The sequence below is a fragment of the Calypte anna genome, chromosome 1 (assembly GCF_003957555.1).
Source record: "Calypte anna isolate BGI_N300 chromosome 1, bCalAnn1_v1.p, whole genome shotgun sequence".
NCBI lineage: Eukaryota > Metazoa > Chordata > Aves > Apodiformes > Trochilidae > Calypte > Calypte anna.
The window spans coordinates 163,897,753-163,924,067 of record NC_044244.1 but is presented as its reverse complement, the minus strand read 5'-3'; the positions used below and the strand labels follow the sequence as shown (position 1 = coordinate 163,924,067).

General features: G+C 35.3%; 1 protein-coding gene across 1 annotated transcript in view; it reads right to left on the bottom strand.

Annotated features, from left to right (window-relative positions):
- Window positions 1–3,199: 3,199 nt before the first annotated feature.
- DIAPH3 (diaphanous related formin 3) overlaps window positions 3,200–26,315 on the bottom strand; it is a 211,428-nt gene continuing 188,312 nt past the window's right edge. Inside the window, exon 28 of the mRNA XM_030453061.1 lies at window positions 3,200–3,495. Within this exon, the coding sequence (XP_030308921.1) occupies window positions 3,239–3,495 (257 nt within the window). The 3' untranslated portion in view covers window positions 3,200–3,238. The remainder of the gene's footprint in view (window positions 3,496–26,315) is intronic.

Here is a 26,315-nt window from a genome sequence, read left to right as displayed (position 1 = left end):
TGTCAGAAAGTTGCTACCATTGTTTTTTTTCTGGATTCACACAGACTCGTGTATTTCCTACAGTCCATAAGCCAGGTGTCAAGCTTGGCTGCATGGACTTTGAAGAGACTGACCTCAACCATTCATATCTAAATAAGGTCAAAACCTAAGAATATTTCATATAAATTTAGACCATCACCATTCATAATAAGGTTTATATATAAAGTAAAAATATATAAAGTAAAACTTGATGTAGTAGCCAAACTCCTTCTACTGAGTGAAATGAACAGTCATCCAAAATGAATGTGAAGAATCAAAAAGATTTAGAACTTTACAGTTTCTCAGGTGGGAAAAGCCATGGGTGCTGGTGCCTTCTGCCTGCTGTTCAGGTAGAGAAGGAGCAGCAGAATGTACCTTGCAAAGTTACTTCAAATGCTTTTATCTGAACAGTCATATTAGAAGAAATCAGGAAGTTTTTTTCATAAGGATTTAATTTTCAGGTGTGAATTATAGAAAGACAGGTTTTTCCATGGTATGTAAAACTTTCAATATCAAGACAAGTGGCAGATAACTCAATCATTTAGTTCAAGGAATAGGCTTGATACTAGAAAAATAGCTTACTAAAAATAACCAGCAAACACTGTTAAAGGTCTACCTTAAGTATTTTTAGATTGAACTGACTTTAAATTTTAAAAATAACACATTAATTACATTTTTAATTTAATTAAAGCCATTTTCTTCATATAATTTAGATGTCAAGTTTTCTACTTTAATAAAAACATACAAGCATAAAATAGAATACATACATAATATTTCCAAACTTATTTTTACCTGACCTCATTAGGAAATACAAGCATTTCTTCCTATTAAGAAAATGCCCTATGTATGTTTGCTTCTAGGGAAAGGCAAAGAAAGATGAAATGTAGATGAAATTTACTTCAACTGGACTGTGCACTTCAACTCTGAATACATTAAACCATGATAATACAAAGAAATACTGAAGGGGAAAAAATTACATGCTGTATTTGTATGGATTCTAAGAAGCTGTATATAAGGTGTTTTTTTATTATTATTATTCTAGTTATATAAAAGAAGCTGAATTATCTTGATGGCTGCTTGAAGGGATTAATTCAGAAACACAATATCATAAGAAGACTAAAAGCCCTGGAATACATTTATAAAAGCTCAAACTGTAAGAAAGGGTAGCTTAAGACCTATAATTTTATATACATATAGTTTTTCAAAAAGTCAGGAGTTGCTAGGCTGCTGGTAACATTTTGCTTATTGAAAATTTAAGTAGAGAGATAGCTTTGTAACTTTGCTTGATAAACTACACAGTAGTGTCCTGAATTGTCAGTTTTCTCTGGTGAGCTGTTACCCACTATTTCAAGTGAACAAATTACTGTGTTCAGGAAAATGAGGTTGTGTTTCAACTTCCACTTGGTAGGTCATCCTACTTATATTTCAGAGACAGTTCTCTACTCTTAGCCCTTTTATTTTAGCACATCCTCAGCATCTGAAGACACCCAGTGAATGGTTAATTTTTTTTTTTTGCCTTTAACATGCAATTTCTTTGTGTTTGAAAGACCATTTTATTTAGCTGAGCATATTGTACTTTGCAGACTGTAATTTTTATTTCACCCTGTAAACATGGGTAGTAAGTCTTAACAGTGGAGGTGTAGAAGACCTTAGTGGACACAACTAGCAGTAGTTGTATTTCTAGTTATCCACTAAAAATACATTAAGCTTCAATTCTGTTATTCCTCTACCTAATTTCAAGTTCCCCAAAGTGGCCTTGTATCATGGCTCTCCCCACTGTTTGCAAGGGGAGCTGAAGAAATGACTGTCTGATAGGCTGCTTCTGTATTTTCCCCCACCTTCTGTTTATAACTCATTTTTTTCAGCTAAGGAAGGAAATGTAATTAGAGTGTATAATGACAGTTATAACAGCCCTAGAAACATGAGACTGATTCTCACAATGGCTGAAAAAGCCTCCATGCAGTATGTATAAACAGGCCAAGTTTCTGACTTCTAATTAACTTTATTAATGTTTAGTGCAGTAAGAACGAAGGCAACTTAAACAAGGATATAAAAAGCACTGAAGCACTGTTTTCATGTAACTGACTCTCATTGCAAGACATATTTTTTAGCATTTTGTAAAGAAAAACAGAGTAATTTAGAAGAAAGATATTGGATAACTCATGGGCCCTTATAATAATGAAGCTTTAAATAATGGAGCAAAGGTACTAATAGCTACTTGGTAACATAGGTAGCAATTCTTTATGATGTGCAATTAATAAATAGGGTAGTGAATATGTAACAATGTACAATGACAGTGCGATAAAAGAGATGCAATTATGTGCAAGATTCCTATTGTGCCAGCAAATGAGACTTTACAGGATAGTGGAAAATGAGTTTGTGAAAAACCAATTGTAAAAGCCTTTCCCATTACATGTTCCCTTTATAGAAACATATTAACTCACATGTGAAAAGATAAAATAGTAGGCTGGCAAATAACTGGGAAGACATTTTCCCCCTACTATGGACACAATTGCAAAAACCTTTCCATCAGTAATTGTATATATTATTTTGATATAATAATCATAACTAAATAGCAGCGATATATTAATCACACATAAAGTATATTATTTGCATAGATTCTTTGTTTACTGTCCATGGATTTCCATTTTGTTAATAAACATGCAATTCAGAAAGCTTTGGTGTCTTCTGATGAACTCAAACTGCAATATGGCTGATTTATATGATACATATTTCCTATTACTATAATTGCAAAGGATGCTATAATAATACTTTTTAGGTGCTAAAACTTCTTATGTATTGAAATTGCAGTAGAAAATACTATACCTTTTCTGTTATTTACTGACCCTTATCCCCAGGCATGATGTTTTAAGAGTATTAAAGATATTCCTATTTTGAGATGCTCCCAAAACATGTGGTCAGAAGATTGTCCTTGGATTTGTGCCTTGGAATAATGTAACACCTGTTTTCTTCTGATATATTTTTTGTATTCTCAGTAAGTAAAAACATATAATAAAAATAATCTTGCAGTTATGCAAAACTATGGTATGATTTTCTACAGTGAGGCAAATGAATAGTTTAGAAGTAAATCATTCATGCATACAGAAGATAGGAACTCAGTAGTACTGTAACATCAATAATAGAAAATTAGTGTGTCTTTAAAGATGTAGGCTATTATAGGTTGTTTTTAAGCTTTCATTTAATCCTTTATATGTTTATTCTACAGTGCTCGCAGTTTTGCCAGGAGAGCTTCTACTTCTGGAATGGCTTCTCCCTTAGAAGGAGACCTAACATGATCTGTTTTCTTTTCTTTGTTGCCTTCTCCATGGCAGGGTTCCTTTCTCCCAACAGCCTTGTGCCAAACCATAGAACTTTTTTCCACATCATAAGTAACCTCTTTGGTGACTGGGCTTCTTGTCAAGTTTAAACCGATACTGTGGTGTGAACATGACTTCTCCAGTTGTCCTTTCTGGTTCTCTGCAGAAGATAAATCAAACAAATCATGTTTCACTACTGAAATACTCAGTTTCAATATTTTGTAATATAAAAAGACCTCTTGATCAGACAAAATTTTACATGCAGATGATGTACTAGAAGGACTAAATATTGTTAAGGAGTCAAGACAAAAGATATTAAAACTTCAAAAGCAGTGGGCTTGGTCTTTTGGAAGTGATACACAATCAACATGACTGTTACATTAGCATTCATACTCCCTACAAAATCACAGATAGAGCATGACAGGATCCTCCTGTCTTACTAGAGTCAAAGAGAAAACAGAGTACTCAGCACCTCTCAGTGTCTTTCAAGGTTTTATCTGGTTCATTACATTTGCTGTGTATTTTTTCAAATTTTACAATGTATTTTAAAATGCATTTTGATTTATTTACCCATTGTAATAATTATTATTTCCTTTGTGATCTTTTAGGCAGGTAAGCCATTTTAAAAATCTGTGTAACTTGCTACTTTTTGCTAAACGTCACTGGCCTTGATTGTCACAAGAAGTTGCACTCAGATAATATCCAGGAGTCTTTCTGGATTGCCATGTACTAATAGATAATTTTTTTTTCTCCCCCCTTGCAAATCAAGTGACTGTTCTTAAAACCAGCATATGAGTGGTCCCTTTCATAGATCTCAAACTTGTTAGAAGCAGGTGCACTCAATATTCATGTAACCTTGAGCAAGGCTTGAAAATGGCTTCAGCAAACTTGACATGACATTTAAAGTTTTTTGGTTATTCACTGAAAGATGTTCCATCACCCCAATAGTAATGACTTTGGAGCACAGGCAGTGACTCACGACAGTGTGTTTTATGTGAGTGCTGAAAATTCCTAACGAAAACAGCTTGTACATTAAAAGGCAGCTGCTGAAGATATTTACTGCACTGTCATTCCCTGACCAGGGGCGCTCAGTGATAAATGAGGATTTTACACACTTTCTTGGACAATCTCAGCAAATTTTGTAAGTACGATCACCTTTTGGCAAGTGGGAGAAAATAAATACCTTCTTTCTATCATCTTATAAATCAGGTAAACAATACTTAATTAAAATTTTATAATAGCTGAATGTTGCACTTAGCTGGAAAATGTAATTGCTGTTTTGTACTCTGGAAAATATTTTGACCCTGAAAGTGTAATAGCACACATTTCAGTTTTCCTGATTCACAGGTTGCCAAAGATTGGGTCTGACCACATCTTTATAATTATATATAATACACCCATCATGTGTAATTAAAATAACCTTGTGACATACATTCTTGAATATCCTGTTCTATTTATATCTTCTTATTTATTGATTCTGAATATATACTTGCAGGCTGATAAAAGCATACTACCTATATTAATATACAAAATACTAGCTGAACCATAGCCCTTCTGGTACATATTCAGTCTAGGGGCAGCAGGAAAAACACTTGGTCTTTTGAAAATGACTGCAATTTTTTTAAAGAAGAAGTAAAAAAAAAAACCCCAACACATCATCACCAACACCAAAGGCAACATGTTCCCTAACTTGCTGCCTAGAGACTGGAACTGTTGCATGGGGATAATGACTGACTAAAGCAGAGAACAGCTGTGTCATTTTTCCCCATTAGAAAAGCAGCAATTATGTTGATATTTGTGCCTAGTGAGTGGAACATTCAACTTGAAGGATCAGACCCCTTTCTTCCAGTCTGAGAGGTCCTGCTAAAACGGAAAATGGGATTAGGAAAGTGCCTTAATAGATGGCCTGTTTATGTAAGTAGTCCTTGTTTGATCTGTTGTAATTCTTGTGTAGTTAAGGTGTCACAATTCACTGGAAAAAAAAAGTGTCATGTTCTTAATACAAGATATGTTATGCCAGTGACTAGCAGCACTTCCCAAGTAGCAAGAACACTTTGGCCTCAGACACGCTGCAAAAAATACTGAGCAACTCATCTCCATTAAAAAAGAAAATTTGGACACATATTTTATCTGAATCCAGTTTTACTATCTCCAAGTTGTTAATTCAGCTACATCTTAAATCACGTGGCGTCTTTACTGTTCATGTTCTTTCAACCAAGGAGGAACCTCTGTATAGCATTGCTAAGCCTAAGCGCATGTCCAGTATCAGCAGATGTGTAGGTAGGCAGTTCCCTGCTTAGTAAACTGACTGCAGTGACTCTCATTCAGAAGCTCTGAACTTTTAAAATTTACTTAGTTTTAAATTTGATGCCAGTAAATATGCATCTAAAGAATTAACTGCTGTAACACTTCAGACATAAATGCTGCTGATGGCATTCTTATCAGGGTAAAAGATTATCAGGTAAAAGATTACTTCCATTTAAGTCAAAGTTTAAAATAAGTTAGGTAATAGCGAGGTAAAAAGTCTCGCTAATTCCTCAGAAATACCGAAGTCTACCCTGCCATTTTTATGTATTTTTTAAATTTTAATTAAGCAGCAATTAATTTGTGTTAACCCCAAACTCTTAAACTTGGCTCCCCATCCATTCCACTGTCTTGACTTTGGATTGTTACTCCAATTAATCCTATTAGTGGTAAAACCAAAGAAATGAATTTTCAGTCTAGAAATGTTGAGGTGAGTGCTTAATAAAAGCCAATTACCCTTGGATACAAATTTAAAAGTAGACTGCAAGCTGATGCAGGTTAGCATGTAACTTTGCAATGATAGAAGAGGTGGACTTCCTTGGTTCAGTGTGATAAAGGCTATACAGCATACAGTTGCCTACTTTCAAGAAAACCCCCTCAAAATTAGCTAATGAAACAAGCACAAGAATAAACAGCCATTATTATACTTCTATTATAAAATAAAACCTTTTGAAACATCAGGATTATGAAGTTTTGAGACGCACATATATAGAATTGAGAGCAAAAAGCAGGAAATTTATCTGTTTCTGATACAGCTGCCTGCAACAGCAAGAAGATGGCTTTGTGACACTGATCACTGTTTTAATCCTATGTTTTTAGAACAAGAATACCCACAGAAAATCCACAAACCATACAGATATTAACAGATATTTCCTGAACTACTTTGAACCATTACATCATGGACACACATCAATTAGGCTTGTGCTTGTGGCAGTAAACTGTATTTGAAAGAAACTGCAGCATAAAATAAATACATCTACACATTTAAATGCCTTAGTTAAAAAATGCTTTTAAATAATTAAATATAATAAAGTGATAGAAGGTTAAAAGAAAACTAGCCATGGAGAGGCAATTCTACATGAAGTCTTGCTAAGGAAGAAGCTTACATTTCTGCAGATGCACTAGTTGTCCACCTACTGTAGCAAGGTGTGCCTTCCAGCAGTAGCAAGACAAAAAGAAATGAGATATTAAAAATCACTGGATAAAGACATCTTTTCAGTTTTCTGTATACATCAGAAGTAGTTTCTCATGTTTAGCCACTTTTAGTGATCAAAACCTATTGTTACCTGTTCGTAACAATCATTATGCAGATAAAAAAACAAACAAAAAAACCCCAAAAAAGCAAAACCTTAGCATTCATGCTTAACTTTTCTTGATGCTGGAGTGAGAACATTTACCCATAATAGTTTTGCCTTTATGGATACTGAATGCTTCCAGGTATGGGCTAGGCAGTGGTTGCATTATACAGTACTAAAGTCTCAGCATCCAGATTTGCTCAATATCTAACCCTTTTGGGTCCTCCCCAAACTCCAGTTTTTGCAGATAAGAATTTCCTGAATGTTGCTGTTAATCAAAACCATTTCAAAGTCATAGCCACATAACCTATGGCCAAAGAGCTACTGTTGTCTCAATTCTTTTAAAATCACTTTGATTAACAGCAATGCTAAGGAAATGCAATTGACAGAAAGTTATGCTTAATAGCATTCCATAGTTTAAACAGTGTCCTAACACAGAATTACTTATAATGATATCCTTATAATCTATTAAAGGCTACATACTTTATATTCAGAAAAAGGAAACTGCATTTTTTGTGAACAAAAAAAATCAGCAGTATAAGACCTGCCTGCTGTGAACTTGGGGAAGCAAAATATGATCAGTTGGAGATTTTTAAATCCTGCATAATACTGTTATATATTACCTTTAATAGAGAACAAAAATGATTGCAAGAGACTCACTAAAGTAGAGATATGGCTTTTTAAAAAACAACTAATAAATATTTAAAATAAAAAAGGACCTTGAAAAGCTTTATTTCATTGCAGTTTCTCACTAAAAGTCTTGATACTAAGGACATACTTAGTTTTTATGTAAATACTTGTACACCAATTGAAAAATAAAGTTGCAAACACTATAAGGAGAACTGCATTACTTGCTTGTATTACAGTCATACATCTCAATATGGGGCATGACAAAATCATAACATAAGAAAGAACAATTGCAGTTACAACCTCATTACATCTTTTACGAAGTTAACAGGGAAAAATGCACATAAACCCAGGGGAGTATTTCTGATCTCTCCAGCTTATGCTCCACATGCTACATCATATTCCTGAAGCTATGTTTTTGCTGAGGTTTTTTAAAGCCTGCACGTACCAACCTTACCAACAATAGAAATTATTTTTACATTCTAAGTGGTGACTTGCTTGTGCTAGAAGATACTCTGAGGGCATGCACCCATGCCCAATGGCTTCAGCTTGGAAAAGGTAACAGCATTATCTGTGATCTTCATCAGTGACTCCCCAATGTGTTGGAAGCATTTGCCTTTCATTCCCTGATCCTGATGCATGGAACTGAAAGTCAAGGAAATGGTACAACACCACGCTGGTGCTGTGCTCATGTATTTTCCCAGCAGTGGGGAAGGGCATGTGCTTTGGACATCACTTCAGTGTGCTGACTCTGGATGCAGCTGTGCAGGATTCCCAGAAATTGGAATGCTTGCACCAGTCCAGCCACTGTCTACATGTTCTGTCCAGCTTCCACAAATAACACTAATGGCATCATCATATATGTCCTAGTGCAGCCTTACCAAATATATTTAGACAACGGTCACATCCCATGGGCCTTGTGATGATACCACTGTATACCACCATACACTCCAACTAAATAAAGAGAAGCTCTTTAGAAGTTAATCTGAAGATGTTCCTAAAGGGTTCTCTTGCCAATACCTAAATATAAACCATGAAGCTATATAGTATATAGCATAAAGCTGAAGACATGAGGAAAACAGAAAAAAATACTGAGTCAGCGACTTTTCTTGATATAAACTGGGTAATACTGGCTCATGTTTCAGATGGATGGGATTTACTCAGACTCTTGTTTTGAAAAGATGGATATAGCTGCTGGCGGACATTTTGAGGAGCTTTTTTTTTAAGTTGATAAAGGTGGAGGTTCTGAATTCCCCCATTAGATGAGTTTAGCTTCAGCTCCAAAGTAGAAAGCTTTATTGGGTGTAGGTAGCAAAGTTTAGGCAGCAAGGAGGCTGCAGGGTTGGTTTCAGTGCAGAGAGGTCAGGCATTGCCCAGTGCTGTGCAGAGCTGATTCCAGGTGGCTCCAAAGGACCTGTCACAGGGCACAAACTAAGCCTGTCACCCCTTTGTGTGGTTAGTTGCCTCACTAATGGGACCAACTGTAACCTGCAGTAAAAATAAGGGGGTAGGAGTGGGGTTGGAGTGAAGCTGAGCCTCAGAAAGCAGGACTGTGTTTTCCCTGTTATGAATCTCTTTTTTTTTGGTTTTGTTTTTGTTGAGACTGTTTTGCCCATGACAGTAACAGGTAACTGATTTCCTTGTTGAACCATGAGCTTCCCTGCTCCTGTTCTTCCTATCCCACTCCCCATCCCACCCTGCCAAAGGGAGGACTGAATGAGTGGTTGGGTGGGAGTTTGGCTGCCATGGGAGGCCAACCCACCATAGCAACTTAGACATAAGACAAGGCCATCTGTCTTTTAGCATTCTCTATTTTAAATTTTCCAATTAAAAAGCCCCACCAATTCTGAAAACTATTTTTCAACTTCCAGATTCCAAAATCTTGGCTTTTTCTACCAGAAATGCAAACAAGAAAACCATTAATTCCTGTTTTCCTCTGAAGTACAAGGGTCTTCTTTCCTGCAGTGATTCTCCCACTCCTATTAGAGCCTAAGACTTCCTAGTCCCAAGTGTTTTCAGGCACCCATCTTTCCTTAATGTCACTTACACAGCCTAAAGTTGGTCTTCTGAAATCCATTCCCAGACCTTGTCATTGGTGTTAGAATATAACAAGACCTAATTATCTTTCTTATAGTCTTCCTCACCACACAGAAGCAGAATTTAGACATAAAATGAAAGACTGCTATAGCTAGAAGGTCTATGTCTATCACATAACATCATTCATAAAAAGTGGGACAGCTCCTTGTTGGATACTATAATGGAAAATAGTTTAAATACTTTTTATTGCCACTTTTTATTAGTTTCATATTTTTTCAACAATGTCTATGACTTACAAGGATACAATTGGAGAATATCCCTAAAATGCTAAGAGTGCCAAGTGTCATTGTCACTAGAGACCTGGTAGATGTACTCAAATGATCTTTGCTTCATAATTATTATGTTCAGTCTTAGTATTTGATGCTAAATGCTCAGAACTTAACTTTCACTAATCGAAAGCATACACTAATTAATGAGGCATGGAAAAGTGTTACTGATTTTTAGAACATTAAAAACATTTCATTTAATAGTTGCTGCTGTTCTTGAGTTAAAAAGCAGTTAAAAAGCTGTGAAACCTGAGAAATAAATATTAACCAGTAATTTCAACTTAGATGAGACAAAGTTTTCAGAAACAGTGAATATATTTTTTCTCTCATTTCAAAGGCAAGAAGAATACAGTATGTCAGCACTAAGTGAGGTGAGTATAGAGGATTTATAGAAACTACATTTCAAAGAAAATCAGTTTCAAACTGTGAGCAGAATACTTTGTGATGAGGGGAGCCATGCTTGACCAGCTTCCTTTTACTTGGCCCTAAAACAAAGCCTTTAAAAATCCTTTTAGTTCCTTCCCCACCTACATTTTCACAATGGCTACTTTAAGTTCCTGTTGATAGCTCTATTAAATCTTTCTCCTATCTTTTCCAAATGTACTTTGCATCGAGTTGGGACCAATTTGTCTGTTTAAATGAATATATTCTCACCTTAAATATGGCAATGACTTTTGTTGCAAGAAATGAAACTTTAAGTTACTGGGATTTAAATGAAAGTCTTGAGTGCCTGTCAAGATGAAAAGAGAACAAAAATGCGGATCAGACTACTCACAGAAATCACCCAAGGCTTCTGTGTAACTGAGAGAAGAAACGTCTGAAGGTTAATCTGATGGCTAACTCAGACTTAGGTATTTGGCATCCTTCCTATTTCACTCTGAATTACAGCAAATTCTGTGTCTTCTCATGTATCTTTCCCCAAAAGAAGACACATTTGGGAGTTTCTAGGAAACTGCAAAATGGAAACTTCCAAAATAAAAGCCTACTTTGTGGTTCTTGCTGAGTTTTAGATCAGATGGTTTGAATCACTCTTAAAAAACCCTAAAAAAACCTAAATGTGTTAGCATCTTAATTTCAAAATGAATAAATAATTTGGCACAATTTTAGTGGATAAATACTGATGTACATTGATATGCAATGGCAGTGGGTCTTCAGGCAGTGGCCAGCATTGGTAAGCAGCCTAGGTGTTTATGGCGTTTCTCCTAAGGTACAAATAGGCTAAACATCAACTTTTTCCCTTATTTAAGTCAGGAATCAATCAGGAAATTACAATGATAAAACTGGAAGTTAACATATTTAGAGTATTTTAAATTCCTGAAATTACTTGCTGGTTTGTTTTTTTTTTTACTTTGTTTATAAGTATATTGTAGCTTGCCATTTCAAATCCTCTTTCGAGTTAACAGAGCCAAAAAAGATGACTGTATAAGTTAGTGATCTGTGACAAGATACATAGAGGTCCATAGTTTAAAGCCATCCTCTGTTCAGCCAACCATAATTTATGTAGATCCCACATACTAAGCTGCCACTGATGCCTTTGAGCAGTAGACACATTAAGTCTCCAAACCTGTCTGCATAGCAGCTACCTACAGATGAACACCATTTTCAAGATACACTTTGATAAAGAATTTCAGGAATATGCATGAAGACTGCTGCCATCAAAGGAAAGGCACTGGCAGCTGCAATGGGTAATGATAAGTAATATGCTGATGAAAATAACCAAAATGGAAAAGAAACACACAAATTGTGTCTTTTAAGAGCTGATGCAGAAAAAAACCCAACACAGTAGGAAGCCTCCTACCTTTGGAAAATAAAAACACCAACAAATTTGAACAACAAAGCGAATCTTTAAGACTGACCTGTGTTTAGGAGATTCTACTCACTGTGGTTCTAAACAACCTTGTTGTTTTTTTTAACTACTTAGCATAAACATTACTATCTAGCGTAAACATTTTGAAATACTATGTAGCTGTGTCTAGTAATTTCCTTAAGAGTTAATGCTAATTTATTTCCTATCCACTATTCTTGATATAAACTGATTACAAGCTACTCCCTAACTATTCCAATAACTGCCACAAACCCATAATTCATATATCTTATTTTCAGCCCAAACCTCCTTTCCCAGGTTTATATCAGCAATCAGAGTAGGTTGCATTGCTTGATGGTAGAGCACAAGTATTTTGCAACGTCAGGTCAAAATGATGGGAAAAACATTTTTTTCTTCATCACCTGTTACACTTGTCTCCTAAAGAATCAACCTGCTCCCAGGGGAAAGGGGGAATCTACAAAGTCCTGCAAATATTTTGGGGAACAGCGTAAAGATGAAAGGCTAGAGCTGAAAGGAAATTAGGCAGATGATAGTTTTAACAGTTGAGTGGAAACATAATTTTCTCATCTTCCTGTAACAGGTACTGGACCTATGTCCTGGGGCAGTTCTTGCTCACACAGGTCAGTTACAGTGTGCTGTTGTTCACCATTATCCAGAATATTGCAAGAATATCATCTGGCTTTCAGCCTCCTCTCATTTAAAAATGCTTTTAAGACAAGTCTCTAGAGGTAAGTAGGACAACAGAGAGCAATGCAGGCTGTTTTTGCTGTGACAGGTGAGAGTGTAGTGATTTACAAGCCTGGAAAAGCGTTTATGAGAAGTCCAAATCCTAAGTAGATCGAAAAAAGATTTATACAACACCGATGTCAGCCAAAAGATACCTGTGCTTCTTTATAGCACGGTTGCTTCTCAGCAGGAAAGAAGCAGACCTGAATGTGAAGCTTAATGTGAACTAGTATCCCAAATTGCCTTCATGAATTCACTGGATATGGGATGAAGCTGAATCATCTTAGTTCATATAACTTTAATCACTCAAGCAATATTGTGGTCCTTTCTTTCCTCTGACAAAGCTTTGCAGAAAACAGTCAAAAGCATGCTGCTGAGGAGACTGAAACTATGTGGCAGGAAATAGTACATTTTCAAGGCAATCCTCAGATAAAACTAAATACTGGGGAATAAAGGCAATGTGATTCACCCTTCTGTTGCTCTGCAAGATTGAATGTATATTCCTTTGACAACCATTCTCTCTCTCTTTATATGAAACTCTAATTAATGATACGGGCTCATTTAATTATTTTCTCTCTTTGGGATGGACTGTAATTAGGCCTTGCTCAGGTGTGGAGAGAGATGGAATACAAAATAATGTTTCTGCTCCACATATGATCCAGCCATATGTGTGCTTGATACCAACAACTGTACTTTGCAAGTGTGACAAATTGCTTTGAAAAGGGACCAGGATTGCAACAGAATCTAAAAGAGGAACTAGTTTCTAAAGGTGCCTTTAATGATTTTTCCAAATATCACTGAATTACCATACAAGACAAATTTGAGACACATTGTCATTTGTAATTAAACCAGTCATTGTGAATTCAAAATCCTGTGCATCATTAATGGTATACATTTTTATCATGTTTACTGCCCTATAATCTAACAATTAGACACTTAGCAGCCACTTTAGTCCAGAAAAAACATCAGAAGTCAGTTGTATCATTTCCAGTTTCCTTTTTCCTAATAATTGCATGCAATTACCCTTCAGCAATAATCAGCTAACAGAAATTAATCTTGCTATGTAAGATAGGATTTTTTTTTTTACTTTTAAGAAATCTAAGATGCAATTCATCTTTGCACTTAAAAAACAAACATCTCACTCACAGAGGAGCTTAGAGAAAAAAATTTACACTGGATTTGAAAAAATAAGAGAGACTGAAAAATAGAACACTTTACAGTCACTGAAAAATCAGGGCACAAGGCAGCAAGGCCTCCCAAGCCACTGAAACAAAGGACAAAGGATTCTTACACACAGACCTGGTTTTCCTTTGTCTGTTCTGACTTAAAAAGCATCCTTGCAAATGTGTTCAGCTCAGAAGGTGATATCAAAAACAACTGGTTAGAGATCATCATGGTATTATTAATTATACAAACCGAATTTAATCAGAAACTGCAGACTCCAAACAGGATTTTTTTTTTTTTTTGACAGAGACAGTTAAGAAAACATTTATGGTAATGCCAGAGCATCTGCTGATTACAGTCAAAGCTGCAGGATGCCAACATTAAATCACTGAACCATCCAGACAGTTTCTTGGTACTTGAATTTTATTCTAATAATAATTTGTTGTGAAATTCACCTAAATCTGAAAATTAGCCAGAAAATGTTTACAAAGAATATAGGTAAGTGTAAATAAAGCAAATATAAAATGGATTTGCTTATGAAAAAAGATATCTAAAATAGTTGTTTGGCACTCAGACATTTCAGAGCTGCATGCAAATGAATGCATCTCTAGAATAAACTAAGCATCCTAAGAACAGAATATAATTTTATCATCCAATTCCTATTGATTGTGACCTATCACTTTTTGTTTAGAAACGTTAGCGTATTTGTTTGTTTAATATAAACACAGATTAGCCATTCCAAGGCAGCCTGCACCACTTAAAATCAATTTTTAATTCCTGACACCTGAGGATTCTACACAGAACAATATACTTCATTGTAAAGCTTTAATTGATGCATCTATGTGCTGCTGAGGGTGATTACTTGAATAATAAGCATAAGAGATGTGATCTGGTTGCTAAGCAAATGTGAGTAAAAGAAAAAGCCCAAGAAAGGATGTAACAATGAATCAGGGTGTGATGACAGGATAATTATTCTATGAACTGTCATGTTGAAGGACTCTCAGAACATTGACCTGCACATGATCACACACCAGAAGATTGCTTGAGGAGCAATTAAAATATTAATGCATAAATCCAGTCAGCCACAAAGAGATAAATATATGCTTAACTTGTTTATCTGTAGCAAGCACGGTCAAATGCTTTCTCATGTTAAATGTAAATGCTTGAACAGTTCAAGAATTCAAAGGACAACAGATTACAGTAAAGACCATTGAAGTTTATCTGAACTAGCATTATGAACTAGCATTAATGTCTAGGGTTTTTTTCATCGGTTACTCTGGGCATCCAGCTATATATTATTCATACTGTGACACCTTAAAGCACAAAATCTGTTCACCGACTTTCTGTAGGAAGCTGAAAAAATGTCACCCTATCAAAATACGCTTAAGGTTGTAATCCAACGCGTTAAAAAAGAATTACTGTTTTGGTGTGTTGACCCTGAGCAACAGCCAAACATCCATCTGGACTCTTGCTCGCTGCCCTTTTCCACGGGGTAAGGAGAAAATAGAAGGTGAGAATACTTGTGTATATAGATACAGTTTAATACAGACTACAAGAACTGATACTAGCAAAGTAAATTAGGGAGGTAATTCACTATTTTCCACTGGCAGGCAGATGCCCAACCACCTCTTGGCAAGCTGGGCCTCAGTTGCTTGGGAAGGCAAATGCCATAAACTCAGGTGTTCCCTCCTCCATTCCCTGAGTTTTTACTGCTGAGCATGACATCACATATGGTATGGGCTATCAGTTTGGGTCAGCTGTGCTGATTACATCCCCTCCCAACCTCTTGCCCTCCCCAGAACACCTTCCTGGATGTTTTTTAGGGCTGGAGGGAGAGAAAAATTGACACAGCGCAAACACTGATGTGGCACCACCACTCCTTTAGTCACCAATAGGAAGATCACTAGCACGCTGGCTCCACCCCAAGCACACCCAGGAAAACTGCAGATACTGTGACAGCTCTGTACTCGGCTGTCTCACATATCTAAATTTGATGAAAGCTGTTTACATGACTATCTTGAGACTGTCAAGGCTGATTTAAACACAATTCCATTTTTTTCTTTTTGATTTTCATTCAGACATTTACTCTATCAGTTCATAATGGCATACGCTCCTCTACAAGTCCAGGCTTCAGCTCCAAGCACAAACCCCATGACCACATGCAAGCAAGGTATTCTTCTCACCTGTAAATGTGCAGACACACTTGAACTACCTTTAAAGCAGCCTATTCATGGTAGAAATGTACTTTGCACTGTCTGTGCTCTTCAACCTGATTTTTGGGTGAGCTTTGCCAGTTTTGTGGATTCACTGAGGGTTAGTACTTAGCAGCTATACTGATCATAGATGCCTACCCAGTGTAGACAAAGAATCCCACAAAACAAACTATTTCCTGAGCCAAGCTCGTCTGTGCTGGAAACCACTTGATTGCTCAGAAGAAGAATAAATTCAGAAATCTCCTCACTTTATTCCCCTCCTGTTATTCCCTATGTAACTGAAGATACTGGAAGACAGCCAATTAGGAGAAGTTCTGTGGATACTCTTAAAAAATTTAAAGCCACTGAGAATACCTGAAAAGATTTTTTGGAACACAAGGTAAGCATACATTTTGCGTGCACATAAATTCACACAGATGAGGATGTCCCATAGGTTGCCCTCACATCAATCATTACACAATTCTAAAGAAGAAATTTATTTTTTTCTATTAGCATATTCTAAAGAGCCACTAAAAACTCCTTTTATGAAACAAACTACATATAACAATTACCACAATGACACTTCTTTTTAAAACAAATATGCTCTATAAACATTGCTAGCTCATCAATTAAGTTACCCATACTAATTATGCTAGAGTTATATTCTCAAATCTTTTCTTGTTTCTTCATCAGTGCTCATTTCAAAGCTATACTAAAATAGCTTTAAATGTTAAGAAGGAAAACAAATGCTATTGAAAAAAATCTTTCATTGTTCAGCAGCTCACTGTGGTTCTAAGTAAAATTTATTAAAGTAAAAAGCTCGAGCATGTTAGTAGCAATTTCTAAGTAACATCCTATAGAAGAAATACAATTTTCAGTTTTGTGCAATAAAATAATACCACCAACAAATCAGATTTTCAGTATTAGCCAGCAATGTTGAGTAACAATTCAGCAGGCTCCAAAGATGTTTGTAATACTTTGAAGCAAAAACAGTAGGCAAAAAATTTATATAATTTTACTCCAGAAACATCTTAACTGAGAAAAACTATGAAGAAAGGAGTGGGAAGGGAGAATATCTTTTGCTGCTAAGAGTTCCACTATTGCATTCAATAATTTAGCTTACACAATCTAAAAATGTTTGCTTTTTTTGAGCTTACTAAGCATGCAGGTTTTGTTCCATAACCCAGGTTCAAAATCAGGACAGTTTCAATAAGCTGAAGTGGATGTATAAATTTAACTCTTGTTATCTGAGAGTACACAGCTTAAAGCAAAGTTTTGATTACATTTCTGTGGGTGCATTTATCATTAAATTAAGAAACTTTTTCGTGCATGGCAGTGAACACTCTAAAAAATTTTCAATTAAATTTCAAACAAGAAACCAAAAATCTAACTGGGCTTATTATAACTACAGCTATGTAATATATAGCATTTGTTAGCGATGGATAGACATATATTTCATCTGGAGAAACAAAAGCAGTTCTTCAGTGTTGTATAAAATTATTTGAAACAGGAGTATGCATAGTTGTCTGTGTCCTTGTGCCTGACCAAAAGCTGTTGAGCCCAATGTGAGATTCACTGGACCAAATGAATTCGTGCTGGTTGCCTTAGGCTCCCTTCACAGTCAATGAGGAGAAACAAGAGCTTCTAAACTGCACTTCATTTCACCCTAATAGAGATGCTTTGAACAGGTAAAGAGAGTTTGCAGGAAGTAACTCAGACGTGAAAGACTGCATTCCAGACATCTGAAGGTAACTCCTTTATCTGGAAGCTTCCAACTTTTTACTGCAGCAGAGTCTGCATAAAAGGTGGACATGGTAGCCTGGCCAGTGACAGATCATACGTTCTCCATCAAGCAGGGAAGGGTGCAAATTCAATGATTTTAAGACCTGATATAACATTATGGGTATGGATCTCACCACATAGTTACCACAAGCTAAAGAATGTCACAAAGTTTTTCTGGCTGCATACAGAACGGAATTGCAATAAATTATATTCTGGTTGCTACAGCAAAGAGTTTGGATATAAGCAGGAGATTTGTTTTGTATGTAAAAGACAGACAAGAACTGTAGATGGGAAAGGTGTCATGATTAAGCTCACTGCTCAGCCATTAGCTATTACAGGTTTTCTCTTCTTCTTAAAAATCCTTCGTGTTGTCTACCCTTTTTCTTAAGTAGATTAAGATCTTACAGTCGTTTAGGTTCCTATCTCTCACAGATTTGTGAAACCCATACTCTTCTGTAGCTTTATAAATTTTTGATAAGCTTGAAACATATTCTGGATTTAAAATCAGCCCAAAAAATTAATGATTCCTACTTTTGTACTGGAATATGGAATCTTACCCTTACATGAAAATCATCACTGCTTTAAGCTGAAGTTGACTTAGATTTAGTCTTGGCCAAGCAAAACTCAAAAACTCCAGTAGTGTACATTCATAGTTATGAATCTCACATCCGTGGAGGACATAAGTGCTTATATTTAACCTCTAAGAATGAAGATATAAAACTGATGCTTTCTGTGACAAGGCAACTCCATGATTTTTAGCAATTACTTTGTCCTGTGTGTTTAATTTCTTGTTATGATAGCTAGGTTAGTACATCAGAGAATTAAAGGAAAAGTGTTTTGAGTTCCACAGTAATATCTGGTAGCAATGCTTATGTAGAATATGCATCATTATTAAAAAAAAAAAAAAAAAAAAAGGGATAAAAATAGCATGCATTGATAAAAACTATAACAGCACCTGTTATTCAACACTGCTTTAATTCATATAGTCTCACAGCCATTCAAAATAAGCAGTAAAAAACATGTTTCTATTGGATCTTATAACCATATTTTATGCATATATTAAAGATTACTTGCTTCACACTTGTAAATAATCTGAATATGATGTTAAATTTGAATTATTCCATAAAACTTAAAATTAAAGAATTACTAAAAGAAAGCATTAAGTCTTCAGCATGGGAAATAATAATAATGAAAAACAACACTCAAAGGTATTTTTTTGTATAAAACAAACACATGCAGCAAGTTAGGACTCTTCTGAAGAGCCTATTTTGATTAGTCTTTTCATCATATTTAATAGCCTTTAACACTATATTCAGCCTTTCATTCAGAAACAAATCCAAATGACCTATGCCCATGAGAATTAACACAGAAATGTCATTTCCCTTATCAGATTATGCACAGCTCCATTTTCTTTTACACATGTAGGAATGATTGTGATACAAAAAGATCCAGATTTAGGAGACTACTTTTTTAAAGGGCAAGTACATAAACCTCTACATAAACTCAGTAGGTGGCTGAGATTGTGCTGTACTGTACCAAATATACAACTACATAATTTTTGAGTCTAAAATGAAGTATGTAATATTGTCTACAGATCCTGTGCAACTGCTAGTGATGACTTTCATTTAAATAAAATCATTGTAGAGTATGGTAGGGCCGGTGGGGAATTATTATACCTGATTCTGCAGGACAATAATGTCAAAGAGATTGCATTGTCAAGGGACTAGCCAAGGGAAAAAGGCAATCTTCAGAGCACAATTAAAAGCACATACTTTAGATATCTGTTGCCTTCTGATTATAGAGCCTAGCATAGATTAAATAGTGACAGCAAGCAAACCAGATCCCCTGTAATCAAGCAGAATATACCTACATCAGACTGAATTTTATTTACCTGCTAAATCTGCCTGAGAGCTGACAGCTTTGAATAGCAGCTTCACAGAATCACAGAACTGCTAAGGGTGGGCAGGGACTTTAAAGATCACCCAGTTCCAACCCCCCTTTGGGGGCAGGAACATGTCCCACTAGATCAGGTTGCTCAAGGCCCCATCCAACCTGGCATTCAACACTTCCAGGGAGGGGGCAGCCGCAACTTCCTAGGGCAACCTGTTCCAGTGTCTCACTACCCTCACAAGAAAGAATTTCTTCCTAAATCGTAACCTAAACCTCCCGTCTTCAAGTTTAAAACCATTTCCCCTTGTCCTCTCACTACACACCCATATAACAATCACTACCCCAGCTTTCATATAGGCCCCCTCCACATATTGGAAGGTTGCTATAAGGTCACCTTAGAGCTTCCTCTTCTCCAGGCTGAAGAGCCTCAATTTCTGATAGATATCCTTTAAAACTGTGTTGGTTTTTTTGTTTGTTTGTTTGTATGTTTGTTTTTGTTTTTTGTGTTTTTTTCCCAAGCAGAAATGGCATAAGTCAGACAGAAAAGTGAGGTGAAGTAGCTAAATGAAGCATATGCCAGAGAGACATGGTTGAGGGTAGGGTTGTGGATGATATCTGGCTGGCTGTAGAGGATGCACCAGACAACTTCCCAGTCAGAAAGATTTGTAAATCTTGCTATTCAGAGGATAGCGAGTCTTGAGAGCTTTAAAGGGGGATATGAATGTCATTAGGAGGAGACTGTTCTTGTTGCACTACTTCAGTAACAGACTAGTTCCATCTGCAACCCTTTTTGTGAGGATTTCATTCTAACTCAGGTCATCACGACAGAATAGCTTCTAACCCTGGGACCTTCACCAGTTCTAGTTTCAACCAACTGTTTTCATTTGTAGTTTCACTTATTTTTAGATGGTGTTTAAGACTACCTTAAAAAGACAGATTAGGAAAATAGCTAATGGTCATAAAATTACTGTGAGATACAGTTAATGTTATATATTTCTATAACATATTGAGTACATATGATTCTGCATTAGCTGATAAAACATCTTGGAAAGAACTGAACACTTGTGATGGATGGTTTTGGAAAATCATTTGCAGCTGCACCAAATCGCATATAGGGAAAGGAAGGAAAAGGAAAGGCAAGATACCAAATTCTTGATTATACAAATCTAAAGCTCTGACCAGCATTTAAATTTTGTGCAGAATTACTTTACTTGGAGACATGGAATCCACTAAGTAGGAGCATTTAACAATAGAAAGTCACAATATAGTACGATGCTGGAGCTAATTTAAGAAAGCATTTTCATCACCTGCATTTTCTACATTTGAAAAAACATGGTAGGAAAAAAATAGAATTAAAGATTACATGAATGTGAAAAAATATCTTTGATGTTGTATCTTTTTGCTTCATATGGCTTCTCTTCGAGTACAATTAAATGTCCTTTATTAATACCAAAGCATGAAATTTTGGGGTAGAGGGGACTGAAATAATATAAAGCTAGATATAGCACTGGTTAAGTATTTTATTATTTAAAGTACATTTATTACATCTTCTTGATCTATTTATTAAAAGATAAGGAAAATATTTAAAAATAGCTATTACAGGGCAAAACAGAATGTTCACTAATGTGAAATCACCATTCCTGGAACTGTTTTTGTTTAAACATAGAGGCACTTCAGGACACGCTCTTGTGGGCATGGTGATACAGATAAAGCATAACCCATAAACTTTCTTGGACAAAATTTGAAGATTTTCTTAGTCAAGTCTTCAGGTAAAATATTTCATAGAATAATTGCCATAGTATTTCCATAATATTAAAAATTAAATGCAACAGCTGATTGAAAACAAATATTTCATCCTTACAATTTGAAGGAAATAATATCTTTATCCTTGTAGGTTTTATTCTCATGCACAGGAAACACTACATTTGTCCTCATTTGAAAATTTGGTCTTCAATGTTTAATATCCTGTGTTTGAAAATTCAGAAATCTATCATTTTTATTAGATAGAAACAGTAGTTTAAATAAGACGCATACAATTGCAAGTAAGACTGTGATAGCAGTATAACAGCTCATGGTAGCCAGTTTTATAACAAAAGCAATTGAGGAGTAGGAGAGTAAATTTCTTTACTTAAGATTGTAAGGAATACTTTAATAGACAGAAGCAATTAAAAAGATATGCACTGGTACACCTTTTAGAAACAGGCATAGGGAAATGCCTTGTGTCCAGTGCTAGTTAAAGACATTAGACATCTTCTTGTGGAAAATAAAGCTCTTGAGAAATGAAAAAAAAATTGCAATACATGACCTGCTCTGGTTCTTTGAAGAAAAACTTTCATTACTGGCTATAAATCACTTTATTGCAATTATCTCTATGCTACCTGATGACTGTCTATTTGGAAAAAACTAGTACTCTTTCCATTCGCACTGCATTTATTGCTTTTAAGCAGTGGTAAGAAAAATTAATTTTCCAAAGTATATAAAACCCATATGCATAAACTTTTTTTCTTCCCCCCCCCAAATAAAAGCAACATTATTTAACTCATTGCTTATTTTAAAATACTTGACTTTATATATATATACACATATATACAGACACACATATATATGCATATATATATTTCTCAGTTGATTTTAGTTAAAAGAAATACCACACACTTGTTAATGATTCATGACTATAATATAAAACCTGTGGTATTATGCAGTTACTGTATCACAACGGGAGGAATAATTTCTTGTAGAGTGACATGTTTCCTTATGTCACAGCTATTCTTCCTTTACAAAAGCTGTTACTTTGATGGGCAGGACAAATGCTTGCCATATATTACTATGCAGTCCATTACAATGGGTTCATTCATATTTATAATACAATCTCTGATGTTGATGAAATCACTTTAGACTTCACTATTATTTCAAACAAATCCATAACTGAGAAAAAGGCAGGCTGTTGACAGGAGTTAATGTGGGTTTTACTCTGTTTACAATTGCTTTCTAATCTACTAAATGGCTGTGAAAATTGATGCACTGTTAGAAGTGCTTTTGAACACTACTACAGATAAAGGGCTGTTATACTGCAGTAATCTCTGTAATGCTAAATTGAATTTTTGACAGTGTTTTTTTTTGTTTTTCCAATCTGAATGTGACAAGGTAGGTTACTCAATTTCTGGTAAGCTTAATTCCATCAATGCAAAGCATTTTGCCTCCTTTATTAATTGAGATGCCTATTACTGCTAGGAAAAAACCACAACCAAACCAAAAAACCAAACCAAACAAAAAAAAACTTGTAAAACTTAGAATATGTATTTTTTGATCAAATTTGTGATCTGTTGGAGCTATATAAGCAAATCCTCAGCAGGCTAAACACAGTAGTGTTTGAAAAACTGCTTAGCTTGCCATGAAGGTAAACATATTCTGCTTAAATAACACAAAATAAAATTTAGGGTTAGGTGATAAGCCAATAAATAATTTTCCAGTTTGATTCTAGGGAACGACGTAAATAGAGTGTTTTAGTTACATGAGCAAAGATATCACAGTCATACAGACATGAAAGTCCAAAGAATGTACACTTTAATTTACCACCCTGAAAAGAAAGTAAATTGGAAAACAGTAATAAAGCCTTTTAAACTTCAGATCTCCCTGATAAGGTGCAAAGAAACACCAAGGCTGCTGTTGATGTGAAACAGAAGTACAGATGACTTTGGTACTGTAGAATATGTGCCCTAAAAAAACTCCTGACATGCTTCTCTGAAATGCCTGGTTTCTCATTAAAACCTGAACCTGAGGAATGCAAGACAAAAGATCTTTTTACATTAATGAAGGAGCTGCTAATTTTCTATATGGATATGAAAATATTACTAAAAATTAATGAACAGAACTTTTACCTGGCTTCTGATTTAAAGAAACCCTTTATATTCAACACATTTAAGTTTTTTTTTAAGTTAATTTCACTTTTTAATTTGCTTATATGTTTGAGTTCTACAAGATTTATCAAAAGAAGTGTAGTTCTCTCAGATAATAGAATAGCTTAGGTTAGGAGCAGACCTCTCTCAAGGTCATCCAGTTGAAGTCCAGTTTCAAAGTTAGATACAGTTGTTGAGTTGATCTTAATTTTTTAAAAAAACTAGGCTGTTAAAATACAAAGATGCAGAATTCATAATTCAGCTTTGGTGACATTTAATCATATCAGCTGAATTAAGTAGTTTAACATAACACAAAAAATGCCCACACATTTTGTGCAGGACAGTATGATCAGTCTACTCAGAGTAGTAAGTAAAACTCACAGTCTATCAACTAAGGGACCCAGATGTGTATTAAACAGGTTTCCTGAACAACAGAGCTCACAGAGCATTTTATTTCTTTTGCAGATTTTTTTTTCCTATATGACTTAGTTATTTTCCTGAACGCTCACTTTTTCTACTTTCAATTTTCAAAAGAAAAAACATGTAAGAGCTAAAGTCTGTAATTTTTACCGACTCAGATGAAGAACTATTAACTTAAGTGCTGCTGAATTAAGTCTTATGGAGCCTACAACATAAAGAATAAACAAAAGCTTGGTATGTAAAGACTGAATTATTTTAAAATATGATAAAATCGTAAGAAGGTACTTCTGGAGCTGCTTTAAAATGTACTGGGAACAGTCATCACTTACAAGCTATCACTGATTGTTTAGAAGTTCTGTATTGATTGCAGCTTCAAATAGAATTTCTCCCCCTACCAAGTTAAGTAAAATATTACACAAAGGATTTACACAAAAAAGGTATTATTTTGCTTGAGCAGGATTAAGAAAAAGGAAAATCTGCTGCACACCTGTCATTCTTAAATATTATTTTCTTATATTGCATCAGCTAATACAACCTCTTAGCAATAAAATTATTTCTTAGTGAACATCTTCTAAATTCTGCTAAGTATCATTCATCCCAACTGGCAGTTGCTTCTGAACTGTAAGCAAAGAAGCCATCTAGTTTAGCAGCCCTTCTTACTTCAAATACTGTGACTGTTCACAGAAAAATCACAAAAACTGTTAAGGCCTACCATTTCAGCAGAGGTTCTGATCTGCAGAAGTGCATTATAAAATGCTGCTTTCAAATTTTCAAGTATCTAAATCAGTCCTTTAGAACTATAATAGAATAAAAAAGAACCTTAAAATGCAGTTTTATAATGTGTGAACATTTGTGCTTCTCTTTACAATCACTTGTAATGTAGCAAACTTATCAGTCCTTAGACTAGAGAGAGTGGTAATTCCTTTGTTTAGTCTCACAGTTGAAAAAGTTGATAGAGGAAGGAAGTTGAGGAAGTTGATAGAGGGTTGATTCCCTTTGGTGTATTAGAATAGATTTACCAGACAACACTTCTAATTATGGCTGAATGACCTATACTTTTAAATATGACTGAAAGACTTTGTGATGGGCAGCTCAGTCTGAGCTAATGTATATATTGCATTCTTCAGATATTTCAAGAATCATGTAGGGCTTTTTTTCTCCCTACAATTTAAATTTAAATCATATTTCTAACTTAAAGTTGTTCTGATTATAAGAACATTTGAAAGAACTCTAAAGTTGCAATTACAGACATGCTAAGATCTCATCTAGTAGATTACAGGTTTTCAGTAAGCACAGTGGCCATGAAAGCCCTGGTTATAAAGGCATGCTAAATTTTTGGAAGGCTAACTCTTTGGAAGGCTAACTCATGGAAGAAACGAAGAAATTAAAGTGATATGAACATCCTGTACAACCAAAGTGAAAAGAGATAATGGAGAATGAAAAACTATATGCCTGTAAAGACACCAGACAGGTCGGATAGCAGGCATAATGAAAGTAGTACAAACTGAGGATGGAATTATTGCTAGTTTGGAAAACAATATAGGGTGTCAGCTGAGCATTTAATGTGTCACAACTTGAAGCATGATTCTGGAAGGCAGGATTTCTTATTTAAGTACAAAGGTGAGAATGACATGATAGAAAATGTTGCTTCTGTGAAAGCAGAAGCATCTCTGCTCTAGCAGGCTGACATACACATGACAGACCAAACATAGTTCTGTAGAACTAGACCTACAGAAGCTCTACCTTACCATGCACTAGAGAGAGATTCCATGCTAGCAAATGGTCATAAGCTGTAATAAGGCTGGCTGACTTGCAATTTGTGGAAATCAAAATGACCTTCTTTGAATAGTGTTTACAACACAAGGGATTTGCTTATCTGGAACAGAATTCGAACAAATTTAATAAAACCATCCACAGACAATTAGAAGGTTGACTGAGTATTTCATAAATACACCAACTTGAATATACCTACTTGATTATAAATGAACTCTAGGTGCCAAGAAGATATGAATTTTTAGCTAACCTGTCAGTAAGAAAAAGAACTTTGAACAGCTGCCTCCTAGAACTGTAAAATCCTACTTTGTCTAGACCATGAGGTGGAAATAAAGCAATCAGGTCATTTAATGCTTTTTTTATTCCATTTCCTATATAACCAAACCACAGTTTTGCAGTCTATCCATACTGGAGTAAATCTGACATAAAGTGGTATTTTTCTTTAGACTTTCATATGAACATGGTAGTTAAGAAACAAGTTTGCCTCCCAAATGGCACTAGGATAGCTTCATGTCTGTTGCCATAATTATTCACTGAAAGTATGTTCCCAAAGTGCTCTGCAATAGACACTAGACAAATAGATTTACTGTAAAAGAAATAAACTCTAAAATTTTACCTGTTCCCTGGGCATGTTACGGTTAAAAATCATCTGCACAGTATGAACCTAGAAATGTGTGTAGACAGTCATCTCCCATCTCTCTTAAGAGCCTGTACAGATACATT